The 18,808-nt window shown below is 43.7% G+C and overlaps 1 protein-coding gene across 3 annotated transcripts in view; it reads left to right on the plus strand.

The window, feature by feature from the left end:
- cux2b (cut-like homeobox 2b) overlaps positions 1–18,808 on the plus strand; it is a 99,058-nt gene that overhangs the window by 23,445 nt on the left and 56,805 nt on the right. For all 3 annotated transcript variants that reach the window (XM_034871690.1, XM_034871691.1, XM_034871692.1), the window contains exons 2-3: positions 14,425–14,535; positions 17,137–17,184. In XM_034871690.1, coding sequence (XP_034727581.1) covers positions 14,425–14,535; positions 17,137–17,184 — 159 coding nt within the window. The remainder of the gene's footprint in view (positions 1–14,424; positions 14,536–17,136; positions 17,185–18,808) is intronic.

The following is an 18,808-nucleotide window of genomic DNA, read 5'->3' on the forward strand; positions in this document are numbered from 1 at the left end:
TCACACGCTCCAAAATTTTTGCCCCCCGCCCCTTGTCAGCACACAAAACCCTGACCCCAGAGCCATGCAGTGAGGGGCAGAGATCAATGTGGCTGACCCAGATACACTTTTACCCCGGCCTGTTTGCGATTGGACACACTTTGCTTGTGGGTCACCCACAGTTTTGGAGAGGTATGAGGGGAAAGTCATAATTTAGACCTGAATTTGCCTGCTCGATTATGGAAAAAAAAATCCTAATCGTGATTATTTGGGTCAATGTTGAAATCACGAGTATTCATTAACCTTTTGGAAAGATATTGCAATTATTGAACTTTAAAAAGTTAATCAAATCAACAGTGAAAACACTAGAACGGTAAAATACTGTACTTTCCCTTTTTTTTTTTACTTTAAAAAAATAATCTTTTTTCTCGATTATTCTGTTTCTGTGATCATTATGAGTCGAATAATTAATCGCGATTAGAATTCAGATTAATTGCACAGTCCTACTGCGTGCTATCCATCATGGGACTAGGGATGTCCATGGGCCTGCAGGCTCTGTGGCACTTTCACCTAAAGTGTTAACCGTATTTCTGGTTTCGCCCTTAGTTCAACCACTGTTGACAGACTTATTTCAGAGAACCTTCCCAAAAAGATCAATCGGATTGCTTTACTTATTAAGGCTGGTTTTAGAGCTCTGTTAGTTGTGAGAAAAGATGGAGATGTTGGTGTAAGCGCCCTTGTTTGCTCCCCGATGTGCTTGTCTCTCCCATCACAGCCCTCTGCACCCTGCATGCCCAGTAATGAGTTGTATTACATGCTCTGTGGTGGGCATGTCTTGTGTTAGGAGGCTGTGTTCAATCTTGGTATTGTGAATGCAGGGGAAGGCTCTTTGTATCTCTTTGAGAGGCACTGAATTGAAACGGTGTGCAACGAGTGAAGCTGATGAGGAGAGAGCGAGTCCTGAGAGGAACATGTGGATGCCTGGCAGGCACCGGAACATTGTAGCATGTTTGTGTGCACTTGGGCGTAGACACGTATCTAACCGTGCTCTCTGTGCATTCACTGCAAAACTGTGTGGAATTCAAGGAAACGCGCTGCCGAGCTGGATGTAAGTTGAATTAGCCTTAGTTATTCAGTTTACTTATCCCACATTTTCAAATTGCCTGCCAAGAGGTAGTATATGTTGTATGAATGAAAATCTACTCCAGTTGGCTCATTCATCACTTGAGCCTTTCATTGTGACCCTTTTATAAGGACTGGCGAGGGGCCTAGCTATAGGCTAAGTGATTTTTATGAGGCAACATCACGGGGCTCAGGTCTTATTTCTTTTTGTTGGAATGCATTTTCTACTTAGAGGGCAACAAACTGCATTTGCACTTAAAACATATTCTGTAATCTTGTGTTATTTTACATACAAATTGCATCCTGGGCGACGCATTCATCATTGCTCATATCCAGCCCACTGCTAAATGAAAAATGTATCTGAGATGAATAATGGATCCCTCCGTAGTATAATTTTGTGTTTCTTGAATATAGTCGAGAGTTCCTTCTCTGCGTTATCCTCCACATTTTTTCCACCTTCATAGATGAAGTTTTAGAGGAGGAAGATATGAAGAAAAATTACTTATTTGCTGTGGTTATTGTTTTTTATTTTACAATATCAAGCTTCCATGACGCACACCTTTAATGGAATATCCCGCCCAAAAAACGCAAACAGACGTTGCAAATCATGGTGTAGCGACTTAGGGACGGTCCACATTCAAACGCCAATGAATCATGATCATGTACCGTACCTTGTATGTTACATGTTTAGTCTGTGGAACAGTTGGTTGGGAGATGATAGGGTTTGTAACTAGCTGGTGCACACAGGTGCTGGTGTAGCGGCAGTGTTGAGGGCTTCCCTTGGGGGCTATGGGTGGCCAGCCTTGTGTGAAGCCGGTAGAATTGAGGTTGAGTAGCTGAGCCCTCTGTCTTTATCTCTAATTACATGGTGAGGCTTGGGGAGGATGGGGCAGAACTGTAAAGCCCCCACAGATTGCTCGGCGGCCCCCCTGGCTGTAACACAGTGGGGTCTTAGGATGTGAAGTAGAACCGGGTCTGGTGGGGTTTTAATCCCACCACAGACGTTCTCCCCGGGGAGTCCCCAGTGTTCTTAACTTTCCACTGCAGCTCCGCAGTCTGCCACATTGCAACCCGCCGCTGGGGGAGAAGCACACCGAGGCTCCAGCAGCCCACTCTGTCGTGCTCTACTTGCTCCTGTCGGTTTTTGTCGTCCCCGAAGTTTCCCAGCCCGTCCTGGGAGACATCCTGACACCGAGTTGCAGATGGGAAGCATTGGACCGAGGCAGCGGGTGTCACAATGTGGATTGGAATTCACAGTTGGGATAAAATATGAAACAAATTTGTCATTATACATATGTTTTCCACAGTTTGTTCATCCAGCTGTTTCCATGCTTAGTCCCCCTCACTCCCCTTTGCCTTGCCATATAAACCTTGGTAGGGCTGGCTCATAATAATCCATGATTTGTCCCATTTTGCTTTTTTTCTCAGAGTGGCTAGTTACTTTTAAGCATTATTCTCTTATTACTTCACTCTGCTGGATCACTCACAGGAGCTCTGTAGTCTGGATTTTAAAGCGCCCATATTTTGCTCATTTTCAGGTTCATAATTGTATTATACCAGAATAGGTTTACATGGTTTTAGTAAAAAAATTAAACATATTTTTGTTGTACTGCACATTGCTCCAGATCCTGTTTTCACCCTGTGTGTTTAGGTCTCAGTTTTCGCTACCGAGTGAGACATCTCACTTGTCTTACTTACAGAGTGAGACATCTCCCTTCTATACTGTCTTTGTTGGGAGTCACACATGTGCAGTAGCTAGTTAAGATCACATCAGCTAGATAACTCAGGATCAGCTGGGACTTCTCCCACTTGTGGAATACCTGCAGAACAGGGACATGGAAGTAGTTCTTTTGTGGATTATAGGCTAGTGACGTAGAAAGCCGTGGCGATTTTGAACAGCTCAACCTGAGACTGAAGGCAGTGGACATTCAGAAACCGTATCTCACTCAGAACATGGATGTTTTTTTCTCAAGTGTGTATGTGTGTGGAATTACCAGAGACACCAAATAACACCCTAAATCCCAGAAAATTTGATTTTTTTCTTCTTCTTCATAATATAGACACTTTAATGTTCACACTTTGTTATAATGATATGAGGCAACACCATCAAAGGGGAGCGCAGAAAAATACTTCACAACAAATGAAAAAGGCAGAATTATTCCCAGTCAGCTAAGGGTCCTTTGATTCCTTTGCAAGTTTAATCTGCAGAAATCGATAAAAGGATGCACGTTGGGCTTGGGAGTCAACAGCAGCCGTGTTTGATGGGTAAACGGACAACCAAATGGATGATGTGGGGGAGCATTCATCTTTCTCTAGGCAAATTGGGCCGCTTGGTCCTGACTAATTGATTGATTGCATGACTTGCTGATACAATCAAAGCCTGGCCTGATTTATGGCGATAAATCGATTGATGAATAAGGTTTTCTGTGCAGTGGTTGGTCTGTGACGCGGTGAGAAGTGTGTGTGTGTGTGTGTGTGTGTGTGGGGGGGGGGAGACACCACCAAGTCACACATCCATCTTGAAGCCGACCGGCTTGTTGGTTTAGTGTGGTAATAAGAGAGGCCTGGATCTCCCAGCTGACATTTACAAAGAGCCGACTGGCTATGACCCGCTCCCTAGATTAACCTCCACTTGTTCTCATAAGCACCACTGATATTAAAAGATGGGGAGCAGCAGCAGCCGGGGAAAAAACCTGAAGTGTGACTTCTTCTTTTTTTTGTGTCACCGTTTGCATACATCATTAGGGGAAACAACAAAAATCAATTGCACATTCCAGAATAGATAAAAACAAATATCTTGAGCAGCGTAATGCGAGGGCCTCTTGTTGACTCTTTCCAGATTACATTTAGCCGGGCGTTTAAATGCTGATTTACAGCAAGATGGAGTCCATTCCTTGCACCCGCCTGCCTGTCTGCCTGCCTGTTCAGAATATGAAATGGAAGTTAAACACTGTGAATCTCCAGTGTGGGGAGGAGGGCTCTGGACGTGTGGGCAGTGTAGCATCAAATAGATTGTGTTTCCTCCCGTGTAAACGCCTAATGTGTGCCGAGTGCTCTGACACAGATGAATGTAAGGAATTTGCTGTAAAGACTTTACGGCCCTTTTGAGAGACATGGCTGGGAACTGGTAGTGTGGAACCTGCTCCACGCCCCCCTGAACACACGTCCACACACATGCACATACACACTCGCTTGCACAAGTGCTTACACATGCACACATGTCAAGGCACGCAGCCCTCCAAGGAGAGCAGCTACATCAAACTGCTAAGACTGGCGCGGACATCAGGGATACTTGTTATTTGCTTTGGGTCAGACATGGCGGCCCTGATGATGTGATGCGAATCATCTCCCAGAAACCTGCTCCGCACTGTGCACTATGTCATGGCAGAGAATAATCCTGCCGATTCTCTGGACCAGGCTAATCATTTATTTTCGAGAGCTACCTTCTGTTGCACAACAGTGCACATTATAAAATTATTCATGTATAAACTGCCCTTTCAAGTGGCTGCTCCCATTCTGCGGCAACGGAACTCGTCTGCCAGATCTCGGAGCCTTTGTGACTGCGCTCAAAGCTCTCAGCTGCTTGTTGTCAGCACTGGTTTTATTCCCACTCTCACCGCTCTATTTAGATTCATTTATTTTTGGTTCAAATGCTGTAAAATGAAAGTGTGACGGAGAGAAGGAGGGTAAAGGAGTGTTCCCTCTCTCTCTCAGACAGGTGGCCCCGGTTTATGTCGCCAGGCCCCAGGGGCCCCACTAACTGAGTCTGAGCGAGAGGAGGGACCTGTCTCTCAGCGCTACACAGGTGGTGTGAAACGCAGCCCTCTCTCCACACCTGAAATATTCAGATTCTTCCAGCGGCGTCGCTTTGATCTCGCGGCAATCGACAAGGGAAAACGGAGAGAGTAGGGGTAGAAAACAACAAAAACAAGAGGAAGAGCAGCACACCTGAGAGCGAACAGATTGACATTTCTTAAGAGAGAATAAACAATCGCAGGTTAGCTGTGTTGCATCGCTCCAGCTCGTCGTTTCAGGTGAAAGTGGGCCATTGCGATGATGGCTGCATCTTTGGAGCCCTTCTCCTCTCCCACCAACTGACCTCAATGGTGAAGCTTCACAGACGTCCCCCACGGTGCCCCCCTCTTCCCACTTTAAAAGAAACAGGGAAAAATAACAAACCTTGTCCCCAATTTTGTTGCTCAAGTTCGTACCATCATCATCCAACTTCAGTTTGGTGTGCACTGGCGTTTTCTTTTTTTTTTTTTTTTTTTGTGGGCTCTTGGCATTTGTGAAACCTCCCTGTCACTCTTCCATACTCACATTTGGGTTGATCATATGGCTGACTGAGGTTATCGTGTCTTCTCTCAGCTTTCAACCCACTAGTCTGCTAATGAATCACAGGACTGTGTAATTAGTCAGCCTGCATGTACCACACAATGACAATAGACACCGTGATTGTAACCACAGAGTTTGAAAGGAGCAGAACAATGGTCGGTCTTAATGATGATAAATAAGGTGTTGTAATTGGCCTTCGTTTGGATCATTCAGTCATAGATTGTAATTTGAAGTTTCTAATTGGAGGACATTTAAAGTTATTCATTGGATCCAGATTGGATACAGGTTCTTTTGAAAGGGCTGTAATAAGATGTTTCCATGATGCCACTTGATAGTAGTTAGAATAAGACTTGACAATAGATGGAAATACAGCCTCCCTGATCATACTAAGATGTGTTACCAGAAAATGAGTGAGAAATAAGATATGTGCGTGTGTGCATGTTGGTCCATGTGTGCATGTTGGAATTAAAGAGAGAGAAGTGTTGACAAGTAGGCTGTGCTCTGGTGCATCAGGCGCCAAAAACTCTCTAAATGAAGCAGGGTATGACGAATAATGGCTGACAACACCAGTCACACCTTTTGCTGACGGTTGTAACGCTCACATGCTTCTCCTTCCTTTTGTAAGATTTAGCATGCTGTTTGAAGACAGCCTGACTGACTGGGGATTAATTATTTTGGATGATTTATCAGACTTACCAGTCCAGAGTTTAGAGAGGCGTCAAAATTCAACGTGATTTCCTTCGTTGGTAAGTCCTCGCAATCTATACGCTACCTACATACTGCTGCACTGCTCAGTCAGTATTGCTGCTGCAGAGTGGACAGTAGCGGTGTGAGTGATCCGTAGGGCAGGGATTCCCAACCCGGGGTTTGGGACCCGCCCAAAATGGGACGCAAGATAAAGTGGAGGGGTCATGATACAATTACCAGGAGAGAAACGCACGTCATTCGCTGTCTCGTCGAATGTTAAGTGAAGAAAACAAATGCCAAACATATCTGTTAAACATGAATCAACTGCCACAAGACAATTAGCTTAGCATAACGCATCGGCTTAGCAGAAAGACTGGAAACACTGGAAAACAGCTAGTGTCTCAATCTTCATGCTAAACTGCGCTAATCATCTCCTGTAGAGCCGCAAACATTAATTGATTAATTGATTAGTTGCCAACTTTTATATCAATCGGCAACTGTTTTGAGAATTAGTCGGTTTGAGTCATTTCCTTCTCTCATAAAATTCTCTGATTGCAGCTTGTTAAAAGTGAATATTTTCTAGTTGCGTCTCTCCTCTGTGACAGTAAACTGAATATCTTTGAGTTGTGGACAAATGAAGACATTGGAGGACGTTGTCTTGGGCGGTTGGGAAACACTGATCCACATTTTTCACCATTTTCTTTGACATTTTACAGACCAAACAACTAATCGATTAATCAAGAGAAGTTTTTTTTTTTTAAGATTATTTTTTGGGGGACTTTTTTCCCTTTTATTTCAGAGTGACAGTGGATAGACAGGAAAGGTGGGAGAGTTGGGGGATGACACGCGGCAAAGGGCCGCAGGTCGGATTCCCAACAGATGGATCGACTGTGAGAATAATCGTTAGTTGCAGCCCTAATCTCCTGGCCGTAGCTTTATCTAAAATTTCCTTTTGGATGAATAAAGTATCAATCTATCAATCTATCTATCTATCTATCTATCTATCTATCTATCTATCTATCTATCTATCTATCTATCTATCTATCTATCTATCTATCTATCTATCTATCTTATATTTAACAGACAGACAGACACAAGAGAAAAAAATGCAAATAAGCGTATTAAAATTTTGAAGTGTCCATCCTGGGGTCTTTACTCCCAGTGCCATAAAAAGAGTAGTGCAACCCTTTGACCACTACCTGGCAACTGACCTTTTCTAGATAGGGTTAATGGGTTATGGGGTTAACTCCACCCATCTGGCACCCACAGCAGGTCAAAACATCCTCTCAGTATTATATGCAAATAGTATTTGACCCATGTCTGACAACAGTGTGACGGACGGTGGTGTGAATTGGAGCAGCCCTAGCCAAGCTGATTGAAAGTAGAAGTGAAGGAGCACCATTGGGTGGTAAACAGATGGAGGGAGACGCCAGGTGATAGCAGCCCCCCGGCGCTTCCCTGTCAGAGGCCGTGTGCTCGCTCAGCTCACGTTCCTAGTGCCGGCTCATGGAGGTTAGAGGCTCCTCCTCCTGCCCCGGCCCCCTCCGCCTGACACACACACACACACACACACGCTGCTGTCTGCCTGTTCTGCCCTTAACTCAGACCAAGGAGGCCAGATAAGAGTTCATTTAGGATCTTTCACATGGACATGCACGAATGTGCGCTTGTTCCCGCACCTCTCCACCCCCCCTCCCTCAGAAACGCTCCCTCCTCCCTCAGTGGCAGGAGGGGAGAGGGGGAGGGGGGGGGGGGGGGGGGGGGGGGGGGGGGGGGGGGGTTGCCAGTAATATTGTTGAGGCCAGACTAGACTGCGATTGGGGCCATTGATTGTGGTGATTTGATTTATTGATCAGTACCCTCTTTCAAATGTGGCGTCTGAGATGCGGGGATAAACTCAGGCAGCTATGGACAATCTTGTGCCTCGCAGAGAATAGGAGACGACAAGGAATGTATGAAAGGAAACTACACTTATCTTAATCACACACTGGTCCCTGCTCTGCCTTGCTGCAGCCTCTGTGTGCGGATGTCAGCGCACATGTGTCTGTGTGCACGCATGTGTACCCACCCGGTCTCTTTTGTGCAAGGCCTTGCATGTGTGTGTGTGTGTGTGTGTGTGTGTGTGTGTGTGTGTGCGTGTGTGTGTGTGTTTGCGTCGGTGTGTGTATGGGGGTTGTGAGGCAGTACAGTCACCAGGCAGAACAGAGTGGATCTATAAATTGATGGAATTCAAAGCCTCCAGCATCGATTACCATTATAACAAACAGCAGCACACAGAATGTCTGATTATTTTTAGACAAAGATTCTGTGCTCTCAGCAGCAATTCTGCTGATGCTGTCACACTTTCAGACATCTGCCTATGATTGCAATTAGATGGGATACAAAAAGAAAAATAATACCCCATCTGCATTTTCCCCTCTCTCCTCCTCCTGCCTATTTTTTTCCTCTTTAATTTGTGCCGCCCAAGCCCAGTGCACACAATAGTGATTTTGACTCAGTCTACCTCATTGCAGTACCTTGGTAGTTTTTTTTTTTCTTCTCCCATTTGTCAACATTTTCCACCATGGGCTGTCTTTGTGAAAGGCCAGAAAATAGCTTACCACTACAGATGTAATCAAGATGAGCTAGGATTAATGAATCAATGTCAAATCTATTCCAACACGATACATTAGTGAGGCCGGCATTTTACCTAAAACATTTGCACTTGGACAGATTGTTACTGTACATCTCTCTCTGCTTCCATTTTTGTCAAAAGCAATTGTCTTTGCTGGATTTGCTTATTAGACTTGTTACCCTCTGTTTGCTATGGTTGCCTACAACAGACATTGCTTTCCATCATTTAAATGAAACATAACACACTTGACAACCAGCTTATGCTATGATCCTCAGTGCTTTGTCTTTTTACAGATTTGTTGCCACCGCTGGCCTCCATTTCTCTTGCCCGGTTTATCCCTTACCCAATACGGTCTAAAGGGACCACTCCCTGCGGTCTTTGATGCAACACACTTGCATAAACCCGAGACCTCTTAATGCAGTAGAAATAGTTGCCTGTCAGATCATGTGAGGGCTCCACTACAGATGGCGATAGGGTCCATCTTTGGTCTGTGTCAGAGGGGCAGAGAGTCTTTGTTTCACTGCTTTTTTTCTGGTGTTCAGCAGTTCATTGAGCTTCAAGTCCATTTACTAGCTGCCAATAGGCTGCAGATCTATCCTGTTAAAGCCAATAAGCTTCTTGTTTCTTGGTCTTTGGTTTTGAGTCAGAAGTCACCAATTGCTTTCCCCTGGCAGATTGACTTGAGGACGCCAGGACCAGTTCCATGCTCGAAATCCCTCTTTCCTGTCCCTCCAGCCCCAATGACAGCTCCACCCTCCCCGGGGGAAACTCATCAATTATGGCTGGATGTTTGACTGGCAGAGGCTTAATGACAGGAGCTCTATATTGACCCGACTGCCAGACTAAAAATTCGGTCCCAGTCGTCCTTTTGAAAATCGGTCGAATGATTACAGAGAAACTCCTCTTTGCCGAGCGAATTGAACTCACCTTTTCTCCTTTTTAAGTGTTTGAGACATCAGACACATGTACATGTTCATGCAAATGATTTCATGAAGGATGAAGCTCAACATAATGGAGGAAGATAGGTGGATTTTATCGGGGCTCTCAAAAGGTGCCCTTCTTGTAGGTTGAAATGGATCACATCTGATTAGGAAGCAGAGGAGAAATCTTCTTTAGTATCTTTTGTCTCCCGAGATAGCATTGGGAAACACTACATTGTGGAGGTCCTCCTATCATCAATCTGAGCAAGACAACCAAAGTAGCAAACAGTCTGTTCTGCTTCACTTCTTTCCCGAAAGACAAACAGTCGGTTTCATTTGATGGGCTGTTGGTCAGGCTCCCCACCCTCGTAATGGTCCAGAAACCGTGGGGGTGCTTTCAAAATAACCGTGCCAGTATGGTAGCACTGTTTGGCTTGCATACAGAATGAGTATTCACCATTCTCATCAGCTGAGCTGCAATAAAAGTGAATCCAGCTCTATACCCGGGCCACTAAAGCACAGGGGGACTTAGAATCACCACACTGTTATATCTTAAGTACTTATAAAATCCACTCAAAGTCACTTCTAGAGGAATTTTCTCTTGGCAAGATTAGCCGGGTCTGGGGCCATTTGAATCTAGTGGAGGTTGGCCGGCTTCTGAAAGCCCACTCTCTAATCTGCAGGAAGGCTCATCCCAGATGGACTGGAAGGACTAACAAGAATTTATAAAGTCCTGTCATCTTATGCTGTACAGCCGTGGCCTTTCCGGTGACAGTGTGATTTCCAAGGAATGGCACATTTCTCACTAACCAAATGTATCCTAAACACTTGGATACTTTTTTAAGTGTAAAACTTTTAATTTTTTTTTTTAAATGACAGGAGCAGTGGTCGTAGCCAGATGTTAAAAAATGTATTGTCTGTCTTTGTTACAAATGGCAATCATAACAAAAGACAGTTTCTGAGGCTTGGTAAGACTCTCCACACCAGAAAAACACTGGCATTGGTAAATGATGCTTCACAATTTGCCTCTCATTTACCCATTCACACCCACATTCAAACATTCCAGTGAGCTACCGCGTAAGACACTAGCCTGACCATCAGGAGAAATTTATGGCTCCCACTATAACAATGTCACTTTGACACCTCAACGAATCCCATTAAAAGACCCAAATCAGCAAAGAATTGATCCTACTAACAAGTATTGCCCATGTAGCCAAAGCCTCAAATAGCCTATTTATTTAGTTTCTCACTTCTGGAGTCTTGTTGTCACAGTGAGTTTGCCAGCCAATCAGTGGGGATACCAGGAAGTCACTGCTGTTAATCTCTGTGAAACAACTTGTTGCTTCAATTTTTGTTTGGATTAAAAAACAAGATGCAATGTGTTAATTAGTGAGCTTTAAGGTGTTTGCTAGCCAGTTTTTATTTTGTCAGTTTTTTTTAGTTTTTTTATGTGAAGAGAGCCAAGCTCAAAGTTTCCCCTTTCCTCTAGTCTTTTCTGCTAAGATAAGATAATTGTCTGTTGGCTGTAGATTTATATTTAGCGTGCAAAGTGAGTGAGAATGGTGTCAGTCTTCTCATCAAACTCCCTGCAACAAAGTGAATAAGTGTATTTCCCAAAATGCCAAACTACCCAGGGTGACATATGATGATCACAATCAATGCAGTTTATTTTGAATCAATTTCACATACATCCTCCTGGTCTTGTAAATAGCCTACTCACTGTTACACCAAATGTACATCCATCCGTGGTTGAAAATAGTCCCCATCAAATGCACTATTTATTCCTGTTAAAGGGACAGTTCTCCCCAAGATAAAATATACATATTCTCCATCTGACCTAAAATGCTATTTATCAATATAGATTGTGTTAGTGTGAGTTGCCCAGTGTTGGAGATATTGCCTGTAGAAAGCCTTCTCTAGATGGCACTCAGCTATATGGTGCTCAAAGTTCAGATAAAATATACATTAAAAAACTCAACAGCATTGTCTCTTTCCAGAAATCATGACCCGATCACTTAAGATAAGACATAATCCTGGTTGTAGGCAGTATCATGTAGGAACTATTTTCTTTCGATCAGAAGGAAGCATACTCATGGACGAGCACTGTAACGTTAGCTAGCTCAGTTTAGCTAGCTCAGCTTAGCTAACTCAGGTTAGCTAGCTCAGGTTATTAGTCTATACACACGACGTTCCACTTCCGGTCCCGCCGGACATTCTGCCGGATGTCACTCTTTTCCGCCGGATGTCTGTTACTTAACGCTTTCTTTGTGTTGTAATTCTAAACTCTGGTGGATTTCTGAGGACTATGGTTAACTTCTCCTCAGATCTCTGCAGAGTAAATCCAGACAGCTAGCTAGACTATCTGTCCAATCTGAGTTTTCTGTTGACGACTAAAACAACCTTTGAACTTCCACGTTTCAACGAAACAAGTTCCTTCCCAAGGCTATTTTGTTGCGGCACCATGGCTTTGCTTAGCACTTATTTGTAAAAGCACACATATGTAACATAATCCAATGCCTTACAGCATAGCATTTATAGTTTAAGCTAATTTGAAATGCCCATCTCCACAAGCTAGATATGTTGGACGGCGAGCCTCTCATCCTTCACTACGCTTCATCCTGCACTAAGTAACGGTGGGTAGCTGTAGTTTGGTAGAAAGAAAATAGTTCCTTCATGAAACTCCTCACAACCAGGTCTGTGCAATATTTCTAATAACCAGGTTATGATTTCTGAAGAGACACATTGCAAATTCCTTTCGTGGCACTAAGGTAAACTGTCCTTTTTTAAGTAATGTTTTCTTTAAGTATATTGTCTGTAAGTCTGTAAGTGTAAGTTTACCATATTATGAAAAAAAATCACTTTTTCTGGGATTTGAGGCGTAATTTAGTGTCTCTGGTGCTTCCACGTGCATACAAAACTTGGAATAAAAACAAGCACATGTTTGACTCCCAACAAAGTATAGTATAGATGTGAGATGTCTCACTCTGTAGCTAAAATAAGTGAGATGTCTCACTCTGTAGCTAAAACAGAGACCTACACACACAGGGTGAAAAGATGAGCAATGTGCAGTACAACAAAAATATGGTGTTTTCTGAAAATTAAACCATGTAAACCTACTCCGGTAAAACCTCAAAATACAGTTATGAACCAGAAAATGAGCAGAATATGGGCGCTTTAAAACTAAAGTGTTAATCCATTGTTGTCAGTAGAAATATAAGGGTTATAGCATTGCATCTCACCCCCGACTACACTAAGTCCAACTTTAAAGATTATTTTTTGGGCATTTCAGGCCTATATGACATCTTAGACTTGAAAGGGGAGAGAGGGGGAGAATGACTTGTAAGGGCCCCAGGTTGGAGTCAAACCTGTGGCCGCTGCATTGAGGAGTAAACCTCTATTTATGGGTGCCAGTTCTACCAGGTGAGCTACCCAGGTGCCCCATTCAGTACTTTACCCACTTTCTGTCTCTTTAATCCAGGGACTTGAACCAGCAGCCCTTCAATTAACAGGCCACTTCTCTGACCGACAGGCTTTCACCATCCCACGAGGCCACCACTGTTGAAGTTTCACCCTTCCATTTTCTCTCTTTTTTTCCTTGTGTGATGATTTATTAAATTGCCTTTTAAGTAAGACTGCAGATTAATTAAAACGCAGTCAATTTAATTTGCCAGCGTCATATATAAAATCGCAGTGGTAATTGAATCCCCTACTCCACTTTTCTATTGTTATACAGCAGTTACAAGAGAAGATCCTCATCAATTAGAGAATCGCAGTCAAAATGAAGAGGAGATGAATGTACAGTTGTCCGTTCCAGTGCTGCTCAATACTGGAGAGTGGAGTTAGAATCTGTTTTCCTTTTTTTCCAACCCCACCTGTTTGCTGAAAGAGCCGGGAATTGGATGACTGATCGATACTATTGGATTTGTGGATGGCATGTGGTGCAGCTGAGTCCAGCATGAATGCAAGGTTCTGACGAAGGGCTTGCTACACAGACAGCTTTGAATAGTGGATCAGACATTTTGCCGGGGTGGAGCTCTCATTTCGTATAACACAGACATATAAGGAACCAATGTGCGGAGACATTAATGGAATAGCGATCAAGGCTGTTGTTGTAGCAAAAGGCTAATTTGGTTAAAGCTATGGAGGCTGCTGTCCTGTATCAGTAATCTGTGTGAGGTCAATATAAAGATTGGTGCAGGCGATGGGAGAGAGATTGGAAAGAGGCTGAAAATAGATCTGACCGGTGGTAATTAAGACAGCAAGCGAGGCATCTGTATGTTTGAATCAGGTCTTGGCCGGGCTTTAAAAAACAGCCCTTCGTTTCAGAAGGAAGCTCTATTTGTTTGCAGGGGTGTATGTCAGGTTATTGGGTCTTTACACGTGACTCAACCTCCCTCCCCTTTCTCTCTCACTTTCACTCTCTCTCTCTCTCTCTCTCTCTATCCCCTCCCTCTCGCCCCACTCCCTCACTGGCGCTCTATAGCCGTTGCAAACGTATTGATTATTTCAAATACTGATTATCTAAAAGGCCTTCTGCTACTGTAGGCATTGGATTTATTTTGGCTTAATTATTTATGGGCCAGGGCTAGCTGTAAGTATTACTGCTGTGAGATCATGAAGGATTACATTGTTAATATTCAGCAGTGTATTTTTATTTATGTACACTCTAAGCTTTACTGGATGAGCGTTGGCAGGCTCCCTAAAGTGCCGTCTCTCTCCACTCTCCTCCTCTCACCGTTTCTCTCTCTTTTTTGTGTGTGTTTGTAGAGGGAGCTAAACTCTGTGGCGTCTGAGCTGGCTGGTCGACAAGAGGAGAGCGAACATTCCCACAAGCACCTGGTAGAGTTGAGCAGGGAGTTCAAGAGAAATGTCCCTGAGGTGAGTCTAGCATACCCCCCCCCCCGTCTTCACTTCAGCAGGTATCAGCTATCTGTGTCACTGCTGCTACTTCAGCCCCAACAAATGCCTGAATTATTTCCTTATTTCTTTCTTCTGTAAAAAGAAAGAAATACAAAGCAGTTAATATTTAAATGCTGTAGTCTTGCAGCTGCGTATGCCTCTGGCTGGGTGAGTTGAGAGGGGGGCTCAAAAGGTGTTCACAACTTTGCTGCTCACTTACAATTTCAAAGCTAAAACGTCACTTTATAACAAAAAAAGAGAAAACCTTAACATGGCATTTGATTTGACAGCTGATGTTGACTTTCTCTGAATATCTGTGGTGTAACAGGTACAGGTGTCTCTGGTAACCCACAAGGAACAGGACTCTGACTAAACACAGTCTCATAAATGTTGTTGACGAGACCGGCCGTCCAACATGACTATTCCAAACACAGTATGTGCTGTTAAAAAAAAAAAGAAGACAAAAGTAGAGTAGAGTAGAAAGGAAAGGAACTGTACTAGTATTTCTACATTTTAAATTGCCCTGCCCAATGTATTTCATTACTTCGGGGTCATGTCTGAAGTTCTACCATGGACTCTTCATCATCTTTGTGGAATAAATGCCTTGGTTACCTTGTTTCAAGCCATTCTAGTGTGGTATAGAAGGCCTGCAGGAAGACTCAGCTCGATTTGTGCCTCATTAATATTCAACGAGCTAAGCTGCTTGACTCTTATTGGCTAACAACTAGCCAGTGAAAGCCTGGCAATCAGCAGGCTTTACCCAGCACAACTGGGTGAGCTCATGAATAGTAATGAGCTCAGGCAACGTGACATCAGACTGACCAGCTGTTGTAATTGGCCTGGTTTCTCTGCCTGTTTCTTTCCAGTGGCTAGAGCTGACAGAGGAGGCACCTGTTAATTTTAACGTTCACAAACACATATGGTTTTGTGTGGCAGGGCACCTTTAAGGAATTTGTGAGCATTTTTTATGTCTCTTAAAACGATGCTCACCTGCCCATATGTACACTACATTTATGTAAGAGTTCTTGATCACTGTAGTCGTTCATTTTGCCTATGCTGGCTGCAAAAAGATCCTTCTCTTATTCCGCTGAAAGAGATAAGGCACAAAATCCACAGTCCTCGTTCTTTGCAAACATTCATTCTAAAGTTCAGCCCAAACTAATAAATAAGAGGCTTCAGCAGTCTGAGTTGGCCAAATTAAGTAGATATCTTCCAAAATGAAATGTGTTGGTACAAAATGTGTTACTTTCCCTCTGCTGCAGCCTGGCAAATAAACCTTGTCCAACTCTGAATATTATCTCCAGCTGAACTTTAGAATGCATATCAGCACAGATAAGGTCACTGGATTCTGGTGCCATCCACTTTAAAAAGGGAATCCAGTATGAACAGCAGGGACAAATACTGTAACTACTGTAACGTGTTCAGTGTATATATGGGCATGTGAGTACTGCTTTAGACAGACTTGAAAAAATATGAATCTATCCTTCAACGTTCTCCACTCACTTTACCACCATGCGCACCCCTCCACCTGATCAGCAATGCAAAACACATGCATTGCTTCCCGCCATGTCCAACATAAATGCGGATTGAACTTATACAAGAATAACTAGAAGTTGTAAGTAGTAAATGCAAATGGTGCTTCTTAGAGCAGTATCCTTCTGCACTCCACCCCCCTGAGCAGGACTCATCATCACTAAAGTTTATACTAAACTTAATTGAGAAGATCTTTTACAAGCAACACCTGTGCTTCTGTCCCCCAAGTAAACATGTGTATTTGCCTGATGAACTGCATTGGATCCATGAATATGCTGGTTGTATTATCGTTAATACATTAACAGCAATAATACTATTGTGTGCATCATTATTTCTTTTTTGATATACACTACCATTTTAAAACCACATTGGCAATTGTGTGTATGAATGTGCCAAGACCTCGTTCCACCTTACTTTTGTGAGGCATAATGGCAATTAAGGTGGATTTAGCTGAATACACAAAAAGCTAACTCTATGAATGATAGTGATACGATTTTGTCCTTTTTTATCATCTTCTTAGAAATGATCATCCATCGACATCTAAGCCCAAGTCAAAGGGAATATTTTCTTTTTTCTTTTATAAATGAGCCCTTGGGCTATTTGCTGAGGCTATGCCGCCTGTCTATCTCAGCCCGAGTAGGTAGTGTGGGGCTGTAATCTTGTCAGTGTAATACAGGCGTTTAAGGCAGGATCAGGCTGTCCCCACTGGCAGCACAATCCCCTTACCTGAGGCTGTGGGAGCTCGCACAAGTTTGGATCTCTGAGCTCTTAACGCAAGCTACTGGAAAGCCCCACTTTTCAAACATGCCCACTCAAACCCTTTTAGGTTTTAACCACTAATACCCACAGCCCATAGCAACATACCTCACTCACACACAGGCGTGCAGCGTGAAAGGAGCTATGGAGAGAATTCATTAACATGAAATCTTTTCGGTCTTCTTCCCTATGTTCGGGCCTCATCCTGGTCTAGCCTGATTCCTAAACAGGTGGAGCATCTGCAAAATAGAAAATGCTGATACTGAGTTTACTTTTTTGGTCCGTACACAGGAAGTCCGGGAGATGGTGGCACCTGTTCTCAAGAGTTTCCAGGCCCAGGTGAGTCACATTTCACAGATATATGACACATTTCACAGATTCTGCAGAATAAAACGCAGAAAGTCATGAAACCGCTTAGTAGCATTTTTATTGATGATCGAAGCTCTTTCTGCTCCACATTCTAATTTACTGACACGCGGGACATTGCTGCTGGATATCATATGCACATTGACCAGTGCAGATCAGTGTGCCTCTAGAATAAGTGATTTGATAGATAGGGCGAGCGATCCAAGGCATACTTTTCGCGTTGCCGCTCATCTGGTGCTTATTGACTGATGCCTTTTCTATCAAAGTGAAGTAGCCTCTATCTGCCATTAGATGATCAGATATCGGGCTTCTCATATTTTCTTGGCTGAGACAAGCCCTCATTTCCTGTTGTGATGGTGCATTCACCATGCCCCCTTCTGACGTCGCCATATTGAAAAAGTCATCTGATACCTACCAAGACTCTGCTCCAGCCATTAAACCAAGGTCATAAATCACATTTGTGAGCCGCGTTATGGTCCGCAAAGCAAAGGCTTATGGAAATGATACCACAAATATGTTTCCAGGCTCGCTCTCTCCTCCACACTCCCGCTCGGCGCTAACCTGAAAGCCCTATCATCGGTAAACACAAGAACACTCAGCATGGATTGTTCACTTCTCTTGGAAGTGATTATTGGCAGATTCTTTTTTAACGCTTTATAATTGACTATGCTGAGCAGCCGTGTTCCCTGACAGGAGAGATCACATTCTTCAGTACCACACTCTATACGCAATACTCTGTGGTTGATTTGTGCACTAATTCAATTACTCTAACTGTAAAGTCGCACAAATATCAGAAACACCCTTCCATGTCTTTATTGTGCAAACAGGAGCCCACAGGATTAATTTAAGCACCATTGATGTCTGACAACTGGGAGTCTAGAGATGTTTCATAGTAGATAAAATAGATGGCTGATAATGAGCGATGAGTTTTTTATTTTTTTTTATTGTTAGCTGCGGGCCTCTCTGGGTACCTCTTGGTCTCTCTTGTGTAACTTCCACAAGCTTATGTTCTGCACATTTTGATAAGTAAGCCAGCTTGGAAAAATAAAAAAAAATAACAGCCTCGGCTATTTCTTTTTTTTTGATCTCGAGGTGCAGCGAACAACTCGGCACACCATAATAATATAATCCTCTGGTGTTTTCTGATACACTTTGACCTTATTGGTAATGTCAAACAGCTTGCGGAGGCTTGTGAACTTTACCCAGCAGTAGTCTGCGCGACCTCGGTGTAAGCTGTGGGACCTGGACCTGCTGCTGAAGGGGTGGGGTTTGGGGGGGGGGGGGGGGACGGGACGTGGAGAGAAGGTGGAGCTGGATGGGCTTGTTTGGCTGTGTGGTTTGGGATAGACGAAGGCTCCCCTGCAGCTGCACTGTACAGGTGGTGAACGATAGTCCTGGCGGCGTGCGTGCGTGTGTGTGTGTGTGTGACTGAGGATGCATACATGAGAAAGAACTGGGTCCTTGCTTCCACACTGCCCCTCCCAGTTTACGGAGGCCCAGAGGAGTGCCTTGTGGTATTTGGACCCTCATCATGCCACTTCTAAAGGAGAAGTCGGCTCCTTTGAAGTGTTTGCGACGTGACAGGTTCTCTTTCTTT

Source organism: Etheostoma cragini, chromosome 5 (assembly GCF_013103735.1).
Source record: "Etheostoma cragini isolate CJK2018 chromosome 5, CSU_Ecrag_1.0, whole genome shotgun sequence".
Taxonomy (NCBI): Eukaryota; Metazoa; Chordata; class Actinopteri; order Perciformes; family Percidae; genus Etheostoma; species Etheostoma cragini.